The sequence below is a fragment of the Littorina saxatilis genome, linkage group LG5 (genome assembly GCF_037325665.1).
Source record: "Littorina saxatilis isolate snail1 linkage group LG5, US_GU_Lsax_2.0, whole genome shotgun sequence".
Taxonomy (NCBI): Eukaryota; Metazoa; Mollusca; class Gastropoda; order Littorinimorpha; family Littorinidae; genus Littorina; species Littorina saxatilis.
This window is the reverse complement of record NC_090249.1, coordinates 49807973-49829268: the sequence shown is the minus strand read 5'-3', so window position 1 is coordinate 49829268 and position 21296 is coordinate 49807973. Positions and strand designations below refer to the sequence as shown.

The 21296-nt window shown below is 42.2% G+C and overlaps 1 protein-coding gene across 2 annotated transcripts; it reads right to left on the bottom strand.

Annotated features, from left to right (window-relative positions):
• Positions 1–277: 277 nt before the first annotated feature.
• Positions 278–20336, bottom strand: LOC138967372 (pumilio homolog 3-like). Of its 2 annotated transcripts, none has more exons than XM_070339904.1 (17): positions 20260–20336; positions 18284–18923; positions 17582–17702; positions 16336–16447; positions 14635–14710; positions 13835–13928; positions 13349–13415; positions 12430–12604; positions 11593–11696; positions 11135–11210; positions 10068–10166; positions 9617–9751; positions 8390–8532; positions 6149–6294; positions 3578–3760; positions 2845–2935; positions 278–2092 (listed from the first exon to the last, which is right to left on the bottom strand). In XM_070339904.1, exons 2-17 carry the CDS (start codon positions 18899–18901, stop codon positions 1921–1923), a joined length of 2412 nt encoding a protein of 803 aa, XP_070196005.1. In that variant the 5' UTR covers positions 18902–18923; positions 20260–20336; the 3' UTR covers positions 278–1920. The 2 variants fall into 2 exon arrangements, with proteins under 2 accessions (XP_070196005.1, XP_070196006.1); XM_070339905.1 differs by having other exon boundaries at positions 20254–20332.
• Between the last annotated feature and the right edge of the window lie 960 nt (positions 20337–21296).

The following is a 21296-nucleotide window of genomic DNA, read 5'->3' as shown; positions in this document are numbered from 1 at the left end:
GTAACCCATTTTGGAAAGTTTTTCACCAGAAGGCCAAAACTGATTACTTTTATTCTGAAATCGTGTTTATATTTGTACCTGGTACGGATAGAAAGATAAAAGAATGTTAAATCCTGTATTGTCCTTTGTATTTTAGAGAATATTTCTCATGGAGAATGATTTACTTAGTGTAAAGCTCAAAAACATCAAAATCGCCATGAATCAAGTTACCGCAAAATTCCAGGACGACAAAAATATACCGCCACTCCCTCAAACCAGACAAAGCCTACACTGCAAATTTATTTGGAAAAACATTTTAATCACATTTTCCACAGCAATTGTCGTCCAGACAACAATCATGACATTGTATAAAACACGTACATGTATTGATAAAGTGGTAAAAGAATGTTCAGCCCATTCACACACATTTTTGTCTTCCATGGGTCACAATTGTAGTTGCTTCAATGTTAAAATCTGCATCAGCAAAACACTTTTTTTTGTCGCCGAGGAAGAGTTGCACCCCACTTAAGTAAATCAAACAATAACACCTGGTTAACCAATTAAAACCAGCAATGGCAGCGAATAACGGACTCCGATGTGTGTTTAGCAGTGTCTGCTCAAAATGCCTTTGAAGATCTGCACATCTGAGCCACAATTCACTGGCAATGGCCTGCAATGATCACCGAGTACGTGTGTTTTCAAAACAGCCGTGACCTCAACGAGACTCATGCAACCTTAGGCAAAACGTCTATTTACACTTTGTTTTACAATACAAATTTGTTGACATATACTTGAATACTACTACAGTCAAATTGTCTTCCTTAAAACCCATGCTTGTCTAGATCATGTAGATGGGGAGTTCTTTTACTTTGTCAAATCTTGCTGGGAAAAGATTAGTGTTGCTCAACATTTTTGCATATTCTCCTGCAAAAAAAAAAAGGAGTTTAAATGGTTATGAAAAACCATACACTTCCTGCAATAAAACCTTGACTCTTGTCAGTCTATTTTTCGGGAATACAGAACGGAGTTCCCTTTTAGTTGTACAGATTCCATGCTCCACATCATAGAACTGTGAGAAAATGAATGAAAAGAGAGAGAGAGAGAGAGATATATACAACACACTTCAGCGCACACTATTCACACACTTCTTCAATTTTCAAACACGCCTTATTTCATCATTTTTAAGCGACTCATTTCACCACATTCAATCAAAATAAATACAGGATGTACAAGTCATCTATGTATACTGTACATGTAAACATGTCCATGCCAAAACACATTCACTCCTGCATACCAAGCATTCATCATCTCTCAAGTCCTGTGTCAGGAATTCCTGCCTCAATAAAAAAGATAGCTCAGTTCCACTGCAGAAAAGAGCACGTCAGAATTGAGTTTGTACTGGAAACTGAATATTCCACAAAAGTCTGTGAGTCTAAAATCCGGATTGAAGAAATGCACAGTGAACAGTGACCTTTCTTTAGTTGTGCACATGCTGTTTTTAATCGTTCACAAGTCCTAAAAGCAAAAACTAAAGTATTTCATTATAACAACTTTCAACAAGCAGAACGCTTCCGCTCAGTCTAAAAGTTTCCAAAATTAAAGATGCTACCCAGGTTACTGCCATGGACTTGTGAATGTCAGGATATGTACTGTCAGCAGAACAAACTCTTCAGTATTACTGTCAAGACCAGAAGTCAAACACTATCAGGCAGAATGCATAGTTCAGACCAACATCGAATGAGCACAAGCTTTTTCATTTAGTACAACACACCAGCACAATGTATGTTTGCTTTGCGTTCTTTTAATTGCCTGGAAATTACAACTTTTGGGCCCAAGAGCTGAGAGTGCTCTATTTGAAGAAGGGACCAGATAGTGTTTTCTCAAGTTCTGTCATTCCACAAACACTTTAATCTAAACACCAGAAGTTTTAGAGTTTTTCTTTCACAAGCTGATTTCGAGAGGTTTCTTGCTGGCTTTTGACCCCTGCTCCCCGTCCAGCTTCCTCAGCAAAATCTCGGCGCCTTTGAAGGTCATTTTATTCAAGTATTTTTTCAGCGGTTTCAGCTGACACATCAGAGTCTGGTTCACCTGGGCGTTCTCCACTTCAAATAACCTGCAAACACAAAATGAAAACGTTCATTGGGCTGTTCTTTTTCTTTTGTGTTCATGGGCTGAAACTCTCATGTATGCTTGTATTTTTTGCACGAGTCGGATTTTAGGTGTATGACAATTTTTACCTCGCCATTTAGGCAGCCATACGCCGATTTCAAAGGGATGCATGCTTAGTATTTTTGTGTTTCTATTACCCACTGAATTCTGAAGTTGATCACAGGATCTTTTCTGTGCCCACTTGGTCTTGTGCTTGCTTGGAGAAAAGGAAGGGGGATAAGGCACTAGCCGGTCTGCACATTAGTTAACCTTGGAGTACATAAAAATCTCCAGCCTTACCCACCAGGTGCGGCCGGGATTCGAACACTCATGGCATGGGAGGGCAGTGTCTTAACCACTGGGCCCTTGCGCCCCTATTAAGACCTCCCATTGGGGACTCCCCCCTTTTAAGACCCTGCTTTTTAAGACTTTCTCTTCATAACCTGTGTCATTTTCCTCCCATTTTAAGACTCCCTTCTTATTAAGACCTGATTTTCTCACATTTTGGGACGTCTTACCATGGGTGTTCCTTGCACCACTCGCCTTAACAAGACCACACTTTAAGCTATTATAGCTTGTTGTTGATCCTAAACATGCTTATTATATATTATATCAATAAATTGTTGAATGAAACACTGTTTAAACCAACAAGACCACACTGACAAAGGTTTGATAAAACCTATGCCTTACAGTTTTCTTCCAGAGATGTGTACTTACGTGATGAGAATGAAGCAACCTCTGTTGCTGGCGACCCAGGCTTTGTATGTGGTTGCGTCGGCAGCATTTAACAGTGCCACTGAGAACAGTGCTGAAATGAAAAAAAGCAAGTTTTGATGTGAATCCACAACAACTACAAAAATAAATCAATAAACACAGTAATATGTTAGTAAATGACTAAATAAAAAAATAAAAAAAATAAATAAAAGAAGTACATGTAAAGCAAGGAAATTTCTTATGAAACAAGTTGCCAGAAGACATTTTTTTGCAGCAATACCAAATTATCTGAAGTTTTACAATAAAAAGAAGTTGTTCACTCAGGGATTGCAAAATCAACCGGCCGGTTACCAGGGGTGGGTACAAAAAACACCCGCCAGGCTAGTAGAAATCGTCTAGCAGCTCGCCCAGTTCACCCAGCTGGCCAGTGAAAGTTCTGGTCAATTGCAAAGCAACTTTCGGTTGAGTTTAATTTTTCGAAGCCAAATAAACACTGCAAATGCAGAAATTTCTGTCGTCTGCAAACTTGCCGCCTTGTTCTAGAGACACGATCTTAAGGCTCCCATCTCCGATGCTCTTTCAAAGTTTCATTCGGGTTGCGGCCAGACTGTTTCTTCTTTCTTACTGTTTCACACGCATACATCAGGTTTACCAGCGTACAAAATAATTTGAAAAGACTCATGCTGAAAAAAGCAAAAAAGCAAACCGCAAAAAAAGGACTCTTTTCTCAACTTACCTTCTTTGCCCTGGTGCATGAGTTCGCGATCGCAGGCGAGAATTTTCTTGAGCGTGATGTGCGCGGCAGGATCCTCCACCAGACTCAGTTTTCTGTCCTCCGTCTTCCCCGTGCCTGTGTAGCTGGGGTCAGAAGATGACACCACCGTCTGGGCCAGAGCGTCCAAGGCTGCAGCTGTGTTCCCTGTCGCCACGAAGATAAGTCAAATACATTAAAAGGTTGAATGACAACATTGTGTGATCTGAGCAAAAAGCTTCAACCTGTCATGCAGTTTTCTGACAAAAAGCAAGGGTAAGAGAGTGTTGATGTTTAAATGAATGTCATGGTTTCATAAGAATTGATCAAGAATAACTCTAATAAAGGTTCTTCATACTTAACCAAATGGATAATGTTATACAAGCACAAGAACAAATAAGAAAATAAAACTTTGGTGTCTGACAGATGTATATATCAATAACCTTCATGCCTGGCATCCCATCAGACGTGATAACATTTCAAACTGGCAACTTGTGTTAACAGACATACAATTCATACAAATGTGTTATGTTCAAAGCAACTGCAGGTCTTAAGTACCTTCGTTCACAGCTGCCGAAACACTCATTCGCTGTACCACCATGAATCTAACAGCCACAGTAAGAGGAGGCTACTTGCTTACTTTCATTTTATTACTTCATTGCTGGGAAATTCTATCGTTTCCTCCCAGTGGAAAGCTAGCAGCAACAAGAGTTGTGCTATCCAGGTGTGTGCGTGTTTAGGTGTAGTCAGCTACAATGACGTATGGCAGGGTGACACGTTTTTTTTTTACATGCCACTGTGGTGACACAGGGGTGGGACATGGATACCATCTATGAGTCTGCACAGAAAGTTGACCCGTGTCTATTCCCGCTTGGATTCGAACCCGTGACCTTAGGATCACAAGTCTGCACATACAGGTGAGCAAGAAGAAGATTTATGGCAGAATGACCTCTTTTACATGCCACTGTGGTGACACGGGTGTGTGGCATGGCTACCGTCTCAGAGTCTGCACATACAGGTGAGCAAGAAGAAGATTTATGGCAGAATGACCTCTTTTACATGCCACTGTGGTGACACGGGTGTGTGGCATGGCTACCGTCTCTGAGTCTGCACATACAGGTGAGCAAGAAGATTTATGGCAGAATGACCTCTTTTACATGCCACTGTGGTGACACGGGTGTGGGGCATGGCTACCGTCTCTCAGTCTGCACATACAGTTGAGCAAGAAGAAGATTTATGGCAGAATGACCTCTTTTACATGCCACTGTGGTGACACGGGTGTGGGGCATGGCTACCGTCTCAGAGTCTGCACATACAGGTGAGCAAGAAGAAGATTTATGGCAGAATGACCTCTTTCACATGCCACTGTGGTGACACGGGTGTGTGGCATGGCTACCGTCTCATAGTCTGCACATACAGGTGAGCAAGAAGATTTATGGCAGAATGACCTCTTTTACATGCCACTGTGGTGACACGGGTGTGTGGCATGGCTACCGTCTCAGAGTCTGCACATACAGTTGAGCAAGAAGAAGATTTATGGCAGAATGACCTCTTTTACATGCCACTGTGGTGACACGGGTGTGGGGCATGGCTACCGTCTCAGAGTCTGCACATACAGTTGAGCAAGAAGAAGATTTATGGCAGAATGACCTCTTTTACATGCCACTGTGGTGACACGGGTGTGTGGCATGGCTACCGTCTCAGAGTCTGCACATACAGTTGAGCAAGAAGAAGATTTATGGCAGAATGACCTCTTTTACATGCCACTGTGGTGACACGGGTGTGTGGCATGGCTACCGTCTCAGAGTCTGCACATACAGTTGAGCAAGAAGATTTATGGCAGAATGACCTCTTTTACATGCCACTGTGGTGACACGGGTGTGTGGCATGGCTACCGTCTCAGAGTCTGCACATACAGGTGAGCAAGAAGAAGATTTATGGCAGAATGACCTTTTTTACATGCCACTGTGGTGACACGGGAGTGTGGCATGGCTACCGTCTCAGAGTCTGCACATACAGGTGAGCAAGAAGAAGATTTATGGCAGAATGACCTCTTTTACATGCCACTGTGGTGACACGGGTGTGTGGCATGGCTACCGTCTCAGAGTCTGCACATACAGGTGAGCAAGAAGAAGATTTATGGCAGAATGACCTCTTTTACATGCCACTGTGGTGACACGGGTGTGTGGCATGGCTACCGTCTCAGAGTCTGCACATACAGTTGAGCAAGAAGAAGATTTATGGCAGAATGACCTCTTTTACATGCCACTGTGGTGACACGGGTGTGGGGCATGGCTACCGTCTCAGAGTCTGCACATACAGGTGAGCAAAAAGAAGATTTATGGCAGAATGACATCTTTTACATGCCACTGTGGTGACACGGGTGTGTGGCATGGCTACCGTCTCTGAGTCTGCACATACAGGTGAGCAAGAAGAAGATTTATGGCAGAATAACCTCTTTTACATGCCACTGTGGTGACACGGGTGTGTGGCATGGCTACCGTCTCAGAGTGTGCACATACAGGTGAGCAAGAAGATGAAGAAGACGCAAGCTACCTGAGGCGTGGCTGAGGATGAGGGGGATGATGAGGGAGGTGTGGCTGTTGGACAGAAGCTCGATGGCGTTCTCCGTCAGGTAATTCAGCAGGGCGTCCGACACGTAGTCACGCAGCTCCTGCGCTCTCATGGCCGGGTCCTTCTTGCTGCAAGCATTCAAAGACATACATTTCAACATGTGTACAGTGGAACCCCCCTTTTAAGACCTCCAAAAATCAGGTCTTCAAAAGGAGGGAATCTTAAAATGGAGGTCAATTTACAGGGGTTATGAACAGAAAATGTAAAAAAAACAAGGGAGGAAGTATTATAAGGGGTGTGTGTGTGGTGTGTGTGTGTGCGGTGTGTGTGTGGTGTGTGTGTGGTGTGTGTGTGGTGTGTGTGTGTGGTGTGTGTGTGTGTGTGGTGTGTGTGTGTGTGGTGTGTGTGTGTGTGTGTGGTGTGTGTGTGTGTGTGTGGTGTGTGTGTGTGTGTGTGGTGTGTGTGTGTGTGGTGTGTCTGTGTGGTGTGTGTGTGTGGTGTGTGTGTGTGGTGTGTGTGTGTGTGTGTGTGTGTGTGGTGTGTGTGTGTGGTGTGTGTGAGTGGTGTGTGTGTGTGTGTGTGTGTGTGTGTGGTGTGTGTGTGTGGTGTGTGTGAGTGGGTGTGTGTGTGGTGTGTGTGTGTGTGGTGTGTCTGTGTGGTGTGTCTGTGTGGTGTGTGTGTGGTGTGTCTGTGTGGTGTGTCTGTGTGGTGTGTGTGTGTGGTGTGTGTGTGTGTGTGTGTGTGGTGTGTGTGTGTGTGGTGTGTGTGTGTGTGTGTGTGTGGTGTGTCTGTGTGGTGTGTGTGTGTGTGTGGTGTGTGTGTGTGTGGTGTGTGTGTGTGGTGTGTGTGGTGTGTGTGTGTGTGGTGTGTCTGTGTGGTGTGTCTGTGTGGTGTGTGTGTGTGGTGTGTGTGTGTGTGGTGTGTCTGTGTGGTGTGTCTGTGTGGTGTGTGTGTGGTGTGTGTGTGTGTGTGTGTGTGTGTGTGGTGTGTGTGTGTGGTGTGTGTGAGTGGTGTGTGTGTGTGTGGTGTGTGTGTGTGTGGTGTGTGTGTGTGTGGTGTGTGTGTGTGGTGTGTGTGTGTGGTGTGTGTGTGTGTGTGGTGTGTGTGGTGTGTGTGTGTGTGGTGTGTGTGTGTGTGGTGTGTGGTGTGTGGTGTGTGTGTGTGGTGTGTGTGTGTGGTGTGTGGTGTGTGGTGTCTGTGTGGTGTGTGTGTGGTGTCTGTGTGGTGTGTGTGTGGTGTGTGTGTGGTGTGTGTGTGTGGTGTGTGTGTGTGTGGTGTGTGTGTGTGTGGTGTGTGTGTGTGTGTGGTGTCTGTGTGGTGTGTGTGTGGTGTGTGTGTGGTGTGTGTGTCTGTGTGGTGTGTGTCTGTGTGGTGTGTGTGTGTGGTGTGTGTCTGTGTGTGGTGTCTGTGTGGTGTGTGTGTGGTGTGTGTGTGGTGTGTGTGTCTGTGTGGTGTGTGTCTGTGTGGTGTGTGTGTGGTGTGTGTGTGTGGTGTGTGTGTGGTGTGTGTGTCTGTGTGGTGTGTGTCTGTGTGGTGTGTGTGTGTGGTGTGTGTGTGGTGTGTGTGTCTGTGTGGTGTGTGTCTGTGTGGTGTGTGTGTGTGTGTGGTGTGTCTGTGTGGTGTGTGTGTGGTGTGTGTGTGTGGTGTGTGTCTGTGTGGTGTGTGTGGTGTGTGTATGTGTGGTGTGTGTCTGTGTGGTGTGTGTCTGTGTGACTGTGTGAGTGTGTGTGGTGTGTGTGTGTGGTGTGTGTGTGTGGTGTGTGTGTGGTGTGTGTGTGTGGTGTGTCTGTGTGGTGTGTGTGTGTGGTGTGTGTGTGTGGTGTGTGTCTGTGTGGTGTGTGTCTGTGTGGTGTGTGTGTGTGGTGTGTGTGTGGTGTGTGTGTGGTGTGTGTGTGGTGTGTGTGTGTGTGTGGTGTGTGTGTGGTGTGTGTGTGTGGTGTGTGTGTGTGTGTGTGTGTGGTGTGTCTGTGTGTGTGTGGTGTGTGTGTGTGGTGTGTGTGTCTTAAAAGTGGGGTTCAACTGTACAGTGTTGTTCCCAGGCACAGGGAACAATAGGTCTTTGTACCTGGATTCAAAATACATACGGGTCAATATGTCCTGGCCACAAAAAAAAGTGTTGTGTTAAAAGACATCGCAGGTGTCAAAGCTATCGGACATTCGATTGTTTTTAAGTCTAATCAACCTTACTTGAGGCAGCATGTGTGCGTTCAGTGTTGCACCCACCTGGTAACATTGACGTCTCCTTGCTGCAACACCTGCGTGATGTCCGGACAGAAGAATCTCTGATCGCGACGCACCAGCAGGTACGTCAACACCTTGCGGCCATGGACGTCATGGATCAGCTCTCCGATACCCTTCATTATCTCCTGCACAGCCACAAAAACAAATATTAAATGGTGTTCTGCCTGTAAATGTATGTCGACAGATCTACCTTAAGATGAACACCTTGGATACCGTACTTTCCGGGTCATAAGGCGCGACTTTTTTCCTCGAGTTCGACCCCTGCGTCTTGTATAACAAAGCGTCTAATCCGTGTATGAAATACGAAAAAATTCAAAGAGACCGCCTGAGTACCAGTCAAACAACTTGTGATAATGCATGTTTCAGCTACTTGGTACTGCCCTGCCTTTGATCTGGCCGCACACACAGAGCACACAGATTTCCACTCTGTTAAACTCGGTCACTGACCCCGGTGCAGGAAGTGTTTCCTCTCTCAGATATGACAGGGGAACCACCTCTCATGGCAAAAACTGGGTCATTGACCCCTGGGAAGAAGGTCGTGTCTATAAACAAGGCCACCCAGCTATCACAATGCCTTTGATCTGGCCGCACACACAGAGCACACATATTTTCACTCAGTTAAAGTCGGTCACTGACCGGTCACTGACCCCGGTGCAGGAAGTGTTTCCTCTCTCAGATATGACAGGGGAACCACCTCTCATGGCAAAAACTGGGTCATTTTGGTGCGCCCTATCGGCCCCCTGCGTCCAATGGGTGACTGGATTACAATTTTTTTTAAAAAGAAGGGGGTGCGTCTTGTATAACGAAGCGCCTTGTCACCCGGAAAGTACGGTACATGTACAATACAATCACTTTAATTGTGCTGTCTTTATAAAATTATACTCTGCCTCAGTACATTCTATGTTCTACTTCCATTCTAAAGATACCACAAAAAGGTCATAACTGTACTGTTTTTATTCTGCATTTTGGTTTCATGGTAATTTCTGCACCAACATGTAGCATACCACTGCCTCATCAAATGTCTATATCTAGCTGCATCACCCTCATATGGCATAATTGAAACTAAAAACCTAACCTTCAAAGCAGAAATGTATTCTGTAGGTTTTCAAATCATTCGACTCCAGATGAACTGCTGAAATGTGCACAGAAGTCACCCCCCCCCCCTCACACCCCCCCCCCCTCCCCCACACACTGGACTACTCTACTCACATCCAGCAGGACTTTCTGCACCAGCACTGTATCGTCGACACTGTCGAAGATGGACAGCATGACCATGTGACCCATCTCCTCCTTGCACATCTTGATCACATGACCCTTCAAGCTCTTCACGATCACCTTGCGGTCCTGAAACACGCCATCATTTTCAAATATGAAACATTCGGTCAAATGGACCATCAGTATTCTTAACTCAAGATTTGCTTCAAATTCAAAAATTCACACTAAAACGGCGAGATTTTTTTTCTCCACAAACATTTTCTGAAACAATTGGTATAATTGCACTATCACTATTCTCAAATCAACATTTGCTTCAAAAGTCTGGACATTCACATAAAAATGGAGACAAAAAAAGTTTGGAAACATATTTTCTGAAACAATTGGTAGAATGGGACCATCAGTACTGTCAACTCAATATTTGCTTCGAAAGTGTGGGTAGTGGTACCTTTGCAGATCCATTCCACATGCAGCCCATGGCAACCCGAGCTCCTTCCCTGGTGTGTACCATGTGTATCAGCGACTCTCTCAGGGCCTCCGTCATGTCCTGCAAAGGTAAAAAACATCAGTTAGAATATGCCTTCATCCACCTGCAGGGTTGGGTCAGCAGAAAATACCTGAGTTGACCGATTCACAGTAAAATCAAATGCTATTTTCAAAATCAGTAAAATGAATGAAATTTGAGTCAGCATGGAATAAATCAGTTGACTGATTCATCATAAAATCAAGGGCTATTTTCAAAATCAGTAAAATGGATGAAACTTGAGTCAGCATAGAACACATCAGTCAACTGATTTATCATAAAATCAATGGTTATTTTGAAAATAAGAAAAATAAAAGAGCCAGTCTATTCCAGTTTCGACCACAATGCCATGGGTCGGGTCACTGTTCACTTTGCAAACTGTAAATCAGAATGAGCAGGTTTAAAAAAAAATTCTAATGCATCAATGACCAACAGATATTGCCTCCATAAACTCTGTACCCACAACAAGAAGAGCACCCGAGAGATTTTTCGTTCTCCATTATTTCTTTGCAATTCTAAATATAATGTTACTTCAACAAACACACACAGCCTAACCAATACTGAAGCAAGCAAGCTTGAAGGTCTTTCTTTCTTTATTTGGTGTTTAACGTCGTTTTCAACCACGAAGGTTATATCGCGACGGGGAAAGGGGGGAGAGATGGGATAGAGCCACTTGTTAATTGTTTCTTGTTCACAAAAGCACTAATCAAAAAATTGCTCCAGGGGCTTGCAACGTAGTACAATATATTACCTTACAGCTTGAAGGTAGACTCGAGTGCCACACTTTTGAAATACAGTGGAACCCTCCTTTTCAGCCCCCCCCCCCCCCCCCCCATTGAAGACTCCCTCCCTTTTAAGACACCTTTCTCTCATTTTCTGTTCATAACCTTCATAAACTTACCCCCATTTTAAGACTAATACTTTTTAAAACCTGATTTTCTCAGATTCTTTGAGCTTCACAGTTTTCACGTACAGGACTATGGACCACTCACCTTCTGAAGCTTGGTGTCGGCATACCTGAAGAAGTCATGGAAGATCTTGTGAACCATCGGCAGAGTAAGGATCTGTCTGGAATACAAAAGAACACACATAATAATTCATTGATCTCATGGAAAAATCAGGAAATCTGTCATTTGATAAAACCATTACAATGCTGAGGCACAGTCTTATTTCTTTGAGTGCATAGCCTGATAGTGATACTTTAAATCTATAACAGTCGACCGGCATATCAGCAGGACATAAGCCTTCCAAGCATAAAAGTTCAGGATTCGAATCCCGGCTGTGTCTGCCAGGTTAAGGGTGGGAATTATGTGCAGACCTGCTCGTGCCTTATCCTCCTTCATGTGTGCACACAAGCACAATAACTACAAGACCTAGTACGAACAGAAATTCTGCAATCGTTCGATGGGTTTCATAAGAGCTGAGGATGGTGGACCTAGACCAAACTCACTTGTCAATGAGGGGCAGGAGAGCTTCCCTGAGGTTGTTCATGATCATGTCCTTCTTGTCGGGCTGTTCCACCAGAATGTCATCCAGGCTGCGTGTTGACTGCGTCTGTCAACATCATGAGCAATAAAAGCGTAAAGTATAACGGAAGAAATACACTGCAACCCCTCCCTTCAGACCTACAAAGTCTGAGAAAATTAGGTCTTAAAACAGAAGGAGTCTTAAAATCGGGGTCATTTTACAGGTCAGGAAAGGAAATTCTGAAAAACACAGTCTTTAAAGGGAGGGAGTCTTAAGTCTGAAAAGGGGTGGGGGGGTCCACTGTAAGAGAAAAAACACAACCCATTGATTCAGCCATAGCGTACTGACCTTTCAAGGGCTTTCTGACGCGTTTTATTTGTATACCTGTGTAATGTATTATCAAAAACAACAACCAATGTTTTTGTTACTGCCGTAGAAAATATATAAGGCACGGTTTACACACACATCCGATTGCAATATGAAACATCATGCAAAAGGTGAACACTACACCAAGTAAATGAAGAAGACTTTTAAATTGACGACAAAGGTTCCTCTGTCTTCAACAATGCAATCAACCACTTTTGTACACCAGTTGAGTAACACAAAAGCGAAAAAAAAGGGGTACCAGCCAATCAGTCAAATTAACATTTAAAATGGTATCTGACACAAATCTGAGCACATTAACAGGTAATTGTTCATTTGTCTGTCCACCACAAAAACTATTGGGTCGATGTTCCTGTGAATGATTTGTTCTGTCATTGTTTTTTGATTCACAAGGGAGCCCAACTTACAGGAATGGGACCAAACCTGGTTTACCTACCCTGAACATTGTGAAAGCAGGCCCATAAAACTCCTCCAACAAGAACAGTCTCTGGCTGGCGTTGGCAAACTCGTTGTATGCGTAGTTGACGATGTCTGATGCCTCTCTGTGTCGGATCAGCTTTCGCATACACCCATGGAATCCGTTGATGACGGCACTTCTTTGGCTTTTGGTACTGAGAATGGAGGTTGAAAAATAGATGTAAACGTTGAATCCTTTCATGACAACACTTTTTGGGTTTTGGTGCCGACAACGGACAATGGAAAAGTAGATCATAATGTCAAGTACAAAGATTAGTGATTAGACAATTTCTATGTGATTTTCTTTCTAAAAGAGATGTCATATCATCACACCAAGTGTAACAGTACAAACTTCAGTAGTAATCAAGAAATGACAGGGAGAAAAAATGTAACCCGTCTTACTTTTTCCTGTTATTTTGACAGTAGAAAAAAAGAATACAAATTTAGTACAGAATGTTTTGGCTTATAAATATTTAGGTACATCAAACACCATTACAAAACCTACAACAGTTCAAAAGTTGCAAATAGTTGAATGATAACTATATCAAAGGGGAGGTTGTAACCAAACGAGAACAACATGCTAAATCCACCTCATGTACCTATGCTTGGCATAGACTTTTAACATACGAGTGCCCATAATTATGTGTGAAGGCTTAACCGTTTCCTCCCGTGGTATGGGAAGTAAGTCGGTAAATTTCAAAGCAAAGTAACTACTGCGAATTTGTCAAAATTATGAATGCTCAAACCTTGCAGGAAGCCAGTTGAAATGGAAAAATATATGCATCATAAGTAGCATTGTGCATAGCGGCTGTTTCAGAGATCCACATACGGGAACTGGAGCAGGCGATATTGGGGAAAAGGGATAATGTCAACTACAGTGTAAACACTTGACCACTCACCCATACTTCAGCATCTTTCGGACGATGAATTTTCCATATTTGTTTTTGCTCAGATAGGCAATGTGCGCTGAAAAAGAACATATAAAAAGGATGAAACAAAAATGCATTGCAAAGTAATCAATGAATAAAGAATACAGTCAAACCTGGCCTGGCAACCACCGCTCAGTCTCAATTACGACCACTTCACAAGATCCACAAGTTTTTACTCTATAAAATTCACCACCCACTGCCTGTCTATAACGACCATTTTGGTAGGTCCCTTGGATGGTCTTTACTTTATATATACAGCATTAAAACAAAAATTAAAGCTAACCACTCAAGCTGGTAATCTATTTTCAGCTCACGGACAAGGCTACTAGCCGTAAATAACGCAAGAGAAGCCCCCCCTCCCCCTTGGCCTAAACTCATATACAAATATAAACTCACTCGCACACATACAAAACTCAGATGCCTCTAAAACGTGCACAATGCGTAACAACAACCTACGCTGAACTTCCTCCATGATGGCAGCCCTGAAGTCGGGTCCCCCGTACTGTACCAGGCACTGAATGATGCGAGCAGAATCGTGAACCACTGCCAGCTGTTGACAACAAAAAGGCAATACTTTTAGACGGCCATCAACTGCAAAAAGCTAAAGCCTGATATTAATTGGGCAAAGTTGACATCGTGATTTCTCTTTCGCAAAGATTTGGCACTGAATTTTTGGTGTCAAGACTTCACGAAGTCTTCGCAAAATGAACTTCCGGTACAAATAATGCATCAACTTAACTCTAAACTTACTTAAATACTTCATTAAAACAGCCAAATAGCTGACAAGAGAAGTGTTGCGTTTAGTTTTATAAAGCTTGTATGTGTCCATGTAACCCTGGATAGATACACATCAGTGTAATATGAACTCGGAAAGTAAGAAGCAGTGTTGTTCTCAGCCTCAGAGCTGGACCTGGCTGGAAAATATGTTTAAGTCCCAAATGTTCTGGTCTTGTCCACTTAATAGGAGCATTGATGGTCCGAAGACCTTCTGCATGCCAAAACTATCGAACGGTCTGCCGGTAAGGGGTCTGAATAATGTGTAAGATAAAAAAAGTTTGAGTCAGTGACCAAAAACAGTCTTGGGGAAAATAAATGAATACACCACACATGGCACACACATTGTTTGTTAGTTGTTGTTCTTTGTTGTTTATTGAACATCTTGTTGCCCGTTAAAGCAAGTTACCCAGGACGTCAGCTGATGTCCTACAGGCAGCAAAAGGGTTAATCAAAATTAAGCGTTAATATCATGGCTGTACCTCTTTGACTTTGCCCTGCACCTTGTCATGCAACGTCTTGCACAGCTCCTTACGCTTCTCATCAGTCAACTTTTGCCTGGAACAGTCAAATGTACTGAACAATGTTTGTGTTAACAACTTTTGCCTGGAACAGTCAAATGTACAGAACAATGCTTGTGTTAATAACTTTTGCCTGGAACAGTCAAATGTACTGAACAATGTTTGTGTTAACAACTTTTGCCTTGAACAGTCAAATGTACTAAACAATGTTTGTGTTAACAACTTTTGCCTTGAACAGTCAAATGTACTAAACAATGTTTGTGTTCACAACTTTTGCCTGGAACAGTCAAATGTACTGAACAATGTTTGTGTTAATAAACCGTACATCAGTAACTAGATGATTACCCGCTTCGCCGGGTACCGGCTTCGCCAGGAAGTAGAGCCGAATACCAGGCTGCGCCTGGGACCCGGCTTTGAAGCCGGCGCACGAAGGAAAGGAGATAAACGCGCAAAACACTGGAGACCTTCTAAAAATAGTAACGTGCAGTGACCTTCTAAAAATAGTAACGTAGTATCGGGAATATGGATTGACGCCACACGGAGGAAGGGAGATAATCGCGGCTGAAAACACTGGAGAAGATAAGGAAGAGTTACTGGTAGTGGATCCTGACAACAACAAAAACAAAAAACAAAAAATCGGTTCAGCGCGCACAGAGCACGTGTTGAAATATCTCATCGATGAGGTTGTGTCCGGGGTGTAGCTGAATACGGTGTCCAAATTTGAAAAAGATCCACCGAGAACTTTGGCCGTGCATCGCGAACAGACAGACAGACAGACACTAGTCGTATATAAATATATATAGATATATCATTATTTTACACAGTACGATGATTTACAGCATTTATATAATTTGACAGGCGGAGGCGACCACGGTGCAAGGGAAGCTCTATGGCAGTCTGGACGACCTACAGCGCACTGCAACATTTGCGCGGAGAACCGGCGTTTCCATCTGAGTGATCGATAAGAAGAAGATATAATTTGACATCAATGGAAGCCTTCCTCACTATCGCATTAACTTCAAAGTTCTTTAATAATATTTGACTCATGATTCTTCTTGTGTCGTTGTTAATACTTCCTACTATTGTATGGGCCACATCCCCAGTCATAACATTAAAGTAAACATTCAAAGTAAAATCATGATGCTTATCTTCTTTTCAACCGTGAACCGATAAAGTGAAAGAATGATCAGCATGGCAAACATCTCATTTGTTCTAGGTCTTCTTTGAAACTAACCATGACATGTGTTTTCAGAAACTCCTTCTTCCAATTAGAAAGTTCAGTTCTTAGCTCAGTTGGTAGAGTAGAGGACTTGTGCTCCTTGTGTCATGGGTTTAAATCCAGGTTGGGACAGACACTTTACGTGTAAACAGTATCCATGACCCACCCCTGTGTCACCACCGCAACACGTAAAAGATATTAGTCAAAACTCAGAGGCATCATCCATGTCCCACACTGTGTCACAACCGCAACACGTGAAAGACCTTGGTCATTCTGACAAAAGTGCAGTTGACTGATTACACCTAAATATGCACACAGCTGTGTAGCGAGACCCTTGCTACTATTAGCTTTTCACTGGGAACTGGAAGAAGCAACCCCAAATTTCTCAGCAAAGAATGATGGCGTATATGTAATGAAAATGAAAAAAAGCATAAAAAGTTTACCTTCTCAACTCTTCCCACACTCCCTTTGCTGACGTGATGAGGCCGTAGTTGTTGCGCACCATCTTGCGTTCCGTCCTCTTCTCCTTCCACGTCAGTTTGGGTTTCTTCGGGACTGAAGCAAAAGATAAGAGAGTAAAACCCCAAAGCTCGTAACCAAATCATGTACCCCCCTTTTAAGACTAAAAAATCTGGAAAAATCAAGTCTTAAAAAGAAGGGTCTTAAAACGGGGGCAAATTTACAGAAGTGATGAATAGAAAGTCTGAAAAGGGGGGTTCCACTGAACTGGGAATCCAGCAAGCCTTGTCACATCTGATGAAATCCAGCGTTTATTGCAAGATAGTCCATACATCTACATGTCCAATAAAGCTACAAAGTCGTGAACATGCCTAAAAGATAAAGATCAAGTATCAATGGTAATTTCTCTTCTCTCTTTTTGTTTCTATTTAATTCAGAGCATTCTCATTCTCATGAGAAAAAATGCAACCCTTACAACAATCTATACAAACATTCACGCTAAACCTTTATTCTTAAAACATCCACACATACGTTAACCCCTTCACTGCCCATATACGTACTAGGTACGTGGCATTTACATCAGCAACATTTCTGAAAACTAAATGGGAGGTAATCACTTGAAAACTGTCCAAATACTTGTAGGGGTTCTAAACACAGTTCTTTCCCATTGACCGTTCGGATAAGTTAGTACCACGTGGCGAAAACTTTGTTAGAAGTGTAGAACCGATCTATAGGATTCAAAATGGCGGCCGAACGTCGGACCTCAACTCGTAGACCTGTTTTCAAGCGATACAGTGTTCTGGAAGCTCTACAAGAAGTGATTTATGGATTACCACACAGAAGAATACTTTTATAGACTGTAATGTGAGTACCTGATGTTTGACACCAGTTTTAGCAGTGTTTTGTGTGTGTGTAAGTCCGGAAACTGTAATTTTTTGACAAAAATGGTCATTATATCAATTTTTACTATAACAGTCACAAACAAAGTCCAATGATCATGTTATCACATAATAGCCAAGGGTATAAGCAAAACACATGCCAAAGATCTAAGAGATATCTCAATAAATGATCGAGCAGTGAACAGATTAGTGAACCTACCGAAGAAAGCGAAATTTTGCCCTGGCGCACAGCAATACCAAAATGCTGTTATACTGTGGCAGTGAAGGGGTTAATACCAAACTTCTAGTTCTATGAATTAAAGAACATTTCCTTGTTATTAGTATTACTCACCAAGAGTTTCATCGGGGAGAGTCTTGTCAAAGTTCCTCTTGACCTTGGTGGACAAGACCTTGTTCTTGCCGTTCAGTGTCTTGATGGACTTCAGCTTTTTGCCAGCCTTTTGCAATGGCAACTGTGGAGGAAAACAAGCCTTGCATAAGCTTACCGAGTTTCACAATAAATTCTTCACTAATTCCAAAGCTACAGTGTGTGAAATCCCACAGCCATTCTGACACTTAGAGCCATTTATATGAAACCACTGGTTCAAAATAAACGACGAATTCTAGGTTGCACACACACACTATAAATAATGTTAGCATTACTGTTAGACAAATTCCTGTAGTGTACTTAAAATACTAGTACTAGTAGTACTAGAATATGGTGAGGTAAGAATAGCATTACTCCAGCAAACCTGTACCAGTACTGTAGTATTCTTGTTAACCAACCAGGTATCTATCCGCAATCTGAAAGTGAAATTACACCCAAAGTTGGCATACTCCAGATGTATTATAGTTTATACAACTCCATAGAACTGGAAGTAACAACTAACAAAAAAAGTAGTATCACATACTAAAAGTTTTAATGAAAAAAAGTAAAAGAAAAGTAACAATTTAGAGATTTATTCAGTGTGATAACAAAGATCAGATGGGGCTAAATCTGAATCAGTGAATGCTGCAGAAAAGTGTTACACCGAAGTTTTCCATTTCCACTCACCTTCATGCATGATGCTTTCTGGGCCACCATGGTGCTGTTTTCTTTGTTATGCAGCTTCGTGCCACTCCCCTCCTCTTCTACTTCTGGAATATCCTGCAGAGCTCTGGCTGCCTTTGACTTCTTTGGCGATTTCTGTTGGTGCAACGACTGGTCAGCGCCGTCCGGCTCTCCTCTCGCGTACTGGACGGCAAGTTCCATTGTCTCGTCTGTCACGCTGGCGTGGAGTGTCGTGCTGGACTGTCGTCGCTTCTTTGACGGAGAGTGCTGGCCGCTCATCATGGTTTCGTCTGGAGGCATGATGGAACTGATCTGACTCAGTGACTCTGGCGTCTGCTCTAAAAAGCTGGTGCTATCCCCTGCTGGGCCCTTACGCTTGCTTGGTGACTTCTTCGGTGAAGGAGTTGCTGGTGTAGGCTTCTCAAACTCAAAGCTCGCATCTTGCTGGGAGGCTCTGACTTTCTTTTTTGGAGTTTTTTGAGCAGGAGATTTTCTGTTGGGGCTGGGGCTGCTGCTGAGTTTTGTTTTGCTTCTCTTCAAGATGCTGACACCCTCTGGGTTTTCACGCTGGTTCCTGCTAGATTTGCCCCGAGGGGATGGAGATTGGCTGTGTTTTTTCATCTCTGCTCTTGTGCTTTTGCTCCTGCAACAGTAATTTTGACGAAAATAAACATTCACTGTGTGATAAGGCAAAACAAAAAAATAGGTGTGGTTACGGTAACATAGCCAAAAAAAATAGGTTAGGAAGGTAGGAAATAATTTTTTTTTTTTAAACTTTTTTTTCTAATGTGTACAAATTAAACCTACTTGACAGGGAAATAAGTGTGCGACTCGGGCGATTTCGCTTTCATTGCGTTTTCTGCACCCGTTTTCTTGTTTTTGTGTGTGGTTTTTTTGGACAAATGTAATAAAAAGTTACAGGGTCGGCCCCAAAAAATAGGGTAGGTCGGGTTACCGTAACCACACCGTAGGGGCCGATCCTATAACTTTTTATTACATTTGTCAAAAAAAAAAAAAAAAAAAAAAAAACGAGTGCAAAAAACGCAATGAAAGCGAAAGCGCCCGTGTCGCACACTTATTTCCCTGTCAAGTAGGTTTCATTTGTACACATTAGAAAAAAAAGTTAAAAAAAAAAAAAAGTGATTGCCTACCTACCTACCGTATTTTTTTTGGCTATGTTACCGTAACCACACCTATTATTTTTTTTGGCCTAAGTGGGCTGAATACATTTTAGGACACAAGAAACAACACATGTTACAGGGTTGAAAGCTAAAAGTAAAACTGAAAAAGGTTTTAAAAGTTACAACTTTCATCAGAATGTGCAAGATGCAAAGTGGACTGCTGTAGGCTTACTCCATACACTAGTACAGCACCATCAAATCAACAATTGAAGTGCAAGATCACACAATCATGAGATTGAGAACAGTGTATTATTATACTATTAATCACCTCTACTTCCAATTGGGGAATAGGAAATTAGATCTCCGCGAAATATAAAATATAGGCCTAGAGTAAGATAAGAATAAGAGAAGCAAATCTAGAAGCTCTATGCACAACACACGTAGCGCTTGAACGGAAAAGAAAACACAGCAGGAGACGGTGTTGTCTTTGTACTCGGACCTATTTCCTCTACCCCTTTTGACGCTTCACTTTCGTGTATCCACCAAAAGTTTTGCCAACACAAAGTCATCAAACTCCTGTCTTCGTCCGTTGATTAAACAAGCTAGTCAGCGAACAACGAGAAAAAAGGACAGCCTTGCATTTCATTTTCAAACTTCACTAAGCACGCGCTCCAGCAAAGCTTGATGAGATACTTGCCAGACGTGCATGAATTCCCTTCAAAATCAATCATCAGATTTCCCGTGTGAACTCTTTTTGTGTATAATCTTTTGTGCCACGTCATTTGCTATTAATTCATTCATTGTAAAGCTTCAACGCTGAAACAATAGTCGAATGTTATAGAAAACACTTACACTTACCAGATCCAGAACTCGACTCACTGAACAGATTCTCACACGAGGAGGAAAAGTAATTGCACTTTGTAGTAGTCGTAACAATACATTGGCGTTGCAACTCCTCTGTTTTACTCAAACTTCAGTTAAAGAGACTGAAATTATTACAATGGGATTCTTTATTAAAGTTTCATGGTACTTTAATTATACATTGGTTGTGAATATTGGGTGAAATAAAGATTTTACGACAACAAGGAAAAGGATTTTGTTCAGTATTGGCATTCCCATTTGGAATGAGGATAAGACAGTAGGTTTTCAGCACCGGTAGTGGTGCCTCTGAAGATCAAATCAGAGACTGTAGAGTACATAGTCTGATCAAATTCATGTCGTCAGATACTCATAATACATGTACTAACCATTGGCAGAACTAACATATCAACATGAACACACAAGAAAAAATCTTAGAAACTGATGTACACGAGAACTAGTAAAGCAAACGATGAGAACATACATAAAAACAAGTCGCGTAAGGCAAAAATACAACATTTAGTCAAACTCAGTCGAACTCACAGAATGAAACTGAACGCATTGCATTTTTTCCGCAAGACCGTACACTCTTAGCATCGTCTGTCCACCGCTCGTGGCAAAGGCAGTGAAATTAACAATCCAGAAAAGCGCGGTAGCGGTTGCGCTGAGGAGGTTAGCACGCTTTTCTATATCTCTATTCTTTTTAACTCTCTGAACGTGTTTTTAATCCAAACATATCATATCTATATGTTTTTGGAATCAGGAACCGACAAGGAATAAGATGAAATTGTTTTTAAATCGATTTCGGAAATTTAATTTTAATCATAAGTTTTATATTTTTAATTTTCAGAGCTTGTTTTTAATCCGAATATAACATATTTATATGTTTTTGGAATCAGAAAATGATGAAGAATACGTGATAAACGTAATTTTGAATTGTTTTATAAAAAATAATTTTAATTACAATTTTCAGATTTTTAATGACCAAAGTCATTAATTAATTTTTAAGCCTCCAAGCTGAAATGCAATACCAAAGT